This window comes from Sapajus apella, unplaced genomic scaffold (genome assembly GCF_009761245.1).
Source record: "Sapajus apella isolate SASKATOON/1434 unplaced genomic scaffold, GSC_monkey_1.0 scaffold234, whole genome shotgun sequence".
Lineage (NCBI taxonomy): Eukaryota > Metazoa > Chordata > Mammalia > Primates > Cebidae > Sapajus > Sapajus apella.
The window spans coordinates 351,181-356,086 of NW_022437174.1; the positions used below are offsets into that span (position 1 = coordinate 351,181).

At 70.9% G+C, this 4,906-nt stretch overlaps 1 protein-coding gene across 5 annotated transcripts; it reads right to left on the minus strand.

Annotated features, from left to right (window-relative positions):
• HRAS (HRas proto-oncogene, GTPase) lies at positions 1-3,205 on the minus strand. Of its 5 annotated transcripts, XR_004266089.1 has the most exons (7): positions 3,022-3,205; positions 1,891-2,050; positions 1,464-1,642; positions 1,181-1,340; positions 1,005-1,086; positions 369-493; positions 1-264 (listed from the first exon to the last, which is right to left on the minus strand). XR_004266089.1 is itself a non-coding variant. In XM_032271510.1 (6 exons), exons 2-5 carry the CDS (start codon positions 1,999-2,001, stop codon positions 374-376), a joined length of 570 nt encoding a protein of 189 aa, XP_032127401.1. In that variant the 5' UTR covers positions 2,002-2,050; positions 3,022-3,205; the 3' UTR covers positions 1-259; positions 369-373. The 5 variants fall into 5 exon arrangements, 4 of the variants coding, with proteins under 4 accessions (XP_032127401.1, XP_032127399.1, XP_032127402.1 ...); XM_032271510.1 differs by lacking the exon at positions 1,005-1,086 and having other exon boundaries at positions 1-259; XM_032271508.1 differs by lacking the exon at positions 1,005-1,086.
• Positions 3,206-4,906: the final 1,701 nt, after the last annotated feature.

Here is a 4,906-nt window from a genome sequence, read left to right on the forward strand (position 1 = left end):
TCAAGACCATCCAATAATTTACTGTGTTCCCATCTGCACCCGACAAGGGCCCACAGAGGCCTGGGAAGGGAGCTAAGGGCTGGGGTTCCCGTGGCGTTTGGGACGCTCAAGACAATCTGCGCAAAGCGTCCCTTGGAGGGTCTGCGGTCACCTCGGCCCACGGTCCCTGGGTGGCGGGGCTCCCGCAGCCCTTCCTTCCGCCTCCTCCTTCTTCCGTCTGCACCTCCTCCCTGCATGCGGCACCTCCACGTCCTGAAGCCTGTGCTGGGTGTGGCACAAGGATGCTGCTGACCACAGGCCAGGAGACCAGCTGGGGTGGGGAGCGGGGCCACCCAGTGGGCGTGGCGGCTGTCCTGGAGCCACCTCACCTGTGTCAGGAGAGCACACACTTGCAGCTCATGCAGCCAGGGCCGCTCTCGTCGGGAGGGTTCAGTTTCCGAAGCTTGTGCTGCCGAATCTCACGCACCAGCGTGTAAAAAGCATCCTCCACTCCCTGGGAAAAGAGGGATGGGATCAGGGGGGACCAGCCAGGAGCCCCCTGCCTGGGCGAGGGGGGCTCCCTGCTGTGGGATCAAGTCATGCCTGGCCCGATGCTCCCAACTCCCCCAGGCCCACCACACAGACAGCAAGCTGGGCTCTGGTCATCTCGAAGACCCTAGGGGCACCCCCATCACTATAGAGCAGTACCCTCAAAGATCAGTGTGACCCAGGACCCTCCTGAACTCCAGGTCTGGCCAGGGTTTGACCGCCCTGCGCCCAGCTCTCATCTGAGCTACAGCCAGTGTCCCTGGCAGCCCCACTAAGGGCTCAGAACCCACAGATGCCCGCGGGACACTACGGGGTGAAAGGGGCCGGGCCCCAGGGTCACCGCTCCGGCCTGGCTCAGGGCAGCTCTCTCCAAGGACCTCTGCCTCCCCAGAGCTGTGTCGGCCCAGGACTGCAGGGCGTGAGCCCAGGCCCCGGCCCTCGCCTCCCTCACTGCCCTGCCGTCCCGGGAGACTTACAGCGCAAGGGGCCGCTGGGTCACATGAGTCCCGGGGGGTCCCAGAGGGTCCCGGAGCTGGAGCCAGAACCAGAGCGGCTGCCCTGTGTCAAGGGAGAGGGGTCAGTGAGTGCTGCTCCCTGGCTAGGGTGGGGCGGGTGAGTCCCTGGCTAGCAGCAGGGTGGAGAGCTGGCTCACCTGCCGGGTTTTGGCCGAGGTCTCGATGTAGGGGATGCCGTAGCTTCGGGCGAGGTCCTGAGCCTGCCGAGACTCCACGGTGCGTGCAGCCAGGTCACACTTGTTCCCCACCAGCACCATGGGCACGTCGTCCGAGTCCTTCACCCGCTTAATCTGCTCCCTGAGAGACGAAAGGGGAGAGCTGGCAGGGGCTACGGGCACAGCTGCATCAAGGACAAGCACAGAGAGAACAGGAGGCCCCCGTCGTCCGGCACAGCCCCCCAGGGCCGGCCTCGTGGTTCACCTGTACTGGTGGATGTCCTCGAAGGACTTGGTGTTGTTGATGGCGAAGACACATAGGAAGCCCTCCCCGGTGCGCATGTACTGGTCTCGCATGGCGCTGTACTCCTCCTGGCCGGCCGTATCCAGGATGTCCAGCAGGCACGTCTCCCCGTCAATGACCACCTGCTTCCGGTAGGAGTCCTGCAGGAGGGCACGGCTCAGGGACTCCTCAGGACCCTCCTCGGGGGGCTCACACTGCCAGCCCCTCCCTCGGACCTCGCATGCCCCTTCTCGGGCGTCCTGAGACAAGGGGATCCCCTCCTCTGGGGGAAGCAGGAGACAGGCCCATACCACGGTGCAGGGCCAGGGGCTGCAGCCACCCCATCCTGGCAGTGTTCTGGGCTCCCCCACAGCAGCTCTGGAGGCCTGGACAGCACCGCCAGGCTCACCTCTATGGTGGGGTCGTATTCGTCCACGAAGTGGTTCTGGATTAGCTGGATGGTCAGGGCACTCTTCCCCACGCCACCGGCACCCACCACCACGAGCTTATATTCCGTCATCGCTCCTCAGGGCCTGCGGCCCGGGGTACTGCAGGGTCTCCTGCCCCACCTGCCAAGGAGGGCCCTGCTCAGCCAGGCCCAGGCCCCTCAGGGCAGCTGCTGGCAGGGCCATCGGAAGGGCAAACCCACAGAGGGCCCTGGGCCCCAACACTGGGGCGGGAAGGGTGGCAGCAACAGCAGCGTGCCTACCTGCGCGGCTGCGCCCCGGCGGGTGGGGGGTGTCGCCTCGTCCCCACCTGCTCTTAATGACCCAGTGAGGCGAAAGGGAGCCGGCCCTCAAAGGCACGGCTGACAGCTGAGCACTCTCAACCACACACCCAAATTAGAAGCTGCTGGGTCGGCAGAAAGGCTAACGGGAGGCGCCCGAGGGCTGAGGTTACCGTCCCCCGGAACAGGTCTGGCCACGGCGGAGCGCGCCACGGCGTGCCCGGGCAGGCCAATGCCAGCCCGCAGGCCCCGCGGCGCTGGTGCCTCGGACAAGTATTTGCTGAGCGCCTACTGCGTGCCAGGTGCGCTGTGGGGAGAGCAGACCCAGGCAGCGCCCCGCGCCCCCGGCGGGGATCCCGAGCATCCAGCAGAAGAAAACCGGAGAAGACGGACAGGCAGGGCTCCCGGGAACAGGCGACGAGGGGCGGCAAGGCCCTGGGGCCGAGGGCCCTGGCCTGGCCCACGACCTGCGATGCTGAATCGGGGTGCCCGGGGCCGGCCAAGGCCGCCTCCGCCCTGACGCGCTGCGCTGCGAGCGCGCCCGGCCCGAGCTCCAGGGGCCGCCGGCGTGGGGACCGTGCCCAGCGCCAGGCCACGGGCGGGGCTCGGGCTCCCGCGGGCCCCGGGGAGGACGGGGTTCGAGCCCGCTCCCGCCCCGCCCCCGCAGCCCCCGACGCGGGCTCACCTGTGCCCGCGGCCCCGCCCGGCCCGGCCCCGCCCGCCCCGGCCCGCGCCCCCGGCCCGCGCCGCGCGTAGAGCCACCGCCTGGGGCGGGGAGGACGCGCGGCCCGACCGACCCCCACCCGCACTCACCGCTCACTGGCGCGACTGCCCCCGGAGCCGGAGCCGGGGCCGGGGCGGGGGCGGGGCGGGGCGGGGGCGGGGACGCGCGGCTCGCCCCGCGCATGGGCTCCGTCCGCGGCGGGTGCGGCTCGGGCTGCAGGCGCCGGGCGCGGGCGGCGAAGACTCTGCCGGGCCCGCGCACGCCCCGCCCCGCGCCCGTCCGTCAGCGCGACGCGGCCCGCCATTGGCCGCGCTCCACCGGGCCCGCCCCGCCCCGCGCCCGTCCGTCAGCGCAACGCGGCCTACCATTGGCCGTGCTCCACCGGGCCCCGCCCCACTCCACCCCGGTTGGCTGAGCGGCCCGCCTGTCAGGAGCCGCGGCCGGGCGGGGCTTCCGGGAGCAACGCGGGAGGCGGAGCCGGGAGGGCCGAAGCCTCGCGGGGGTGTGGGTGGGACCCTCGCGCGGAGCCGCGCTCTGGGGTGCACGCGGAGGGCGGGGAGCCGGCGTCTGGGACCCCCGGACTCTCCCGGGAACAGGCCGGCGAGAGAGCCCGACTCCGCGACGCCCGTGGCTCCGAGCCCTTCCCTGCGCCGGCAGCGCGGCGCCGCCCACCGCGGAGGTCCCTGGGCTCCGGGCTGGGGAAAGGCCGAGGTCCACTCGGGACCAGGGCCGGCCGCTCGGAGCTGGGGACCCCCGGGTGGCCGCGCGCTCCGGTTGCCCGGCTCCCCTTCCGCGCAGCTGAAGCGGCCCCGCACCCGGGCGGTGCACACCCCGAGGACGCCTCGCAGGCCGGGGGGGTTCCGGGCGGCGGGCGCAACCGCGAGGACGGCGTCGCCACCGCCTTCCTCTAACTTGGGCCCGCTGGCGGGCGACCCTGTGCCCCCAAACTTGAGGGTCGCAAATTGCCATCGGGGAGCGAAGGGCCCGGGGCTCACCCCAAGCAACAAAGCGCACATGCTAGGTCCTTTCAAACTCAAAAGGACGTGTTTTTAACGTGTTTTAAAATTGCAAACGAATGAGAAATACATCGTCAATAAAAAACAAAAGGCGGGCTGGGCGCGGTCACGCGGGTAACCGCAGCACCCGGGAGGCCGAGGTGGGCGGGTCACCTGAGGTCAGGGCTTCAAGACTGGCCGGGCCAATACGGTGAACACCCGTCTCTACTGGAAATACAAAAAATCGGCCGGGCGCGGAGGCGCGTGGCTGTAGTCTCAGCTGCTCGGGAGGCTGAGGCAGGAGAATCGCTTGGACCCCGGGGGCGGAGGTTGCGGGGAGCCGCGATCCCGCCATTGCGCCCCAGACTGGGCCACAGAGCGAGACTCTGTCTCAAAAAAAAGGGGCGGCTGGTTTACGGTCCCGCAACCCTGCCGCTGCCCGGCCCAGCGCCCGCCCCGCCGCCACGCCCTCCCGCGCGGGTCGCTGCTGTCCCCGGGCTCCACCCACGTGGGGTCCCGGGGTCCCGCGCGGTCGCAGCCAGCACCCGGCTCGGGACGCACGCGCGTGGACGCGGCCGAGAGGCGGCGCGCTCCGGCGTCCGGTCGGCTTCCTGGTCCTCGGGGGCGCTCTACCGGCGTTTCTTTTTGCGGTCGGCCTCACTTCCAAGCGAAGGTCAGGGCGGCAGGCCTCGGCCCTGGGAGAGGTGGGCGCGAGCCTCCTGCCGAGACCGCCCTGCCGGCCCCGCGTGGGAAGCGCCGGGATGGCGAGGAAACGCGACACGTGCACCGCGACGGCCCGGCTCGGAGCCAACGGGGTCTGGCCCCTGACGCGTCCGCGCGCACCCGCGTTGGTGGCGCGTCACCTCCCGCCGGGATCGCGCGCGGCTGCCGGGCGCCCACGCGCAAGCCAGCCCGCGTGGCCCCGCCCTAGCAACCGTTGCTAAGGGGCGTGGCTCTACCCCACCGAACGCGAGGCTGC

Coding starts and splice junctions, on each gene's coding strand:
- HRAS (XM_032271510.1), bottom strand. CDS start 2,001: ATGACGGAATATAAGCTCGTGGTGGTGGGTGCCGGTGGCGTGGGGAAG. Junction 1,643..1,890: donor AATACGACCCCACCATAGAG/GTGAGCCTGGCG, acceptor GCCCTCCTGCAG/GACTCCTACCGGAAGCAGGT. Junction 494..1,180: donor CCTCGGCCAAAACCCGGCAG/GTGAGCCAGCTC, acceptor CTCTTTTCCCAG/GGAGTGGAGGATGCTTTTTA.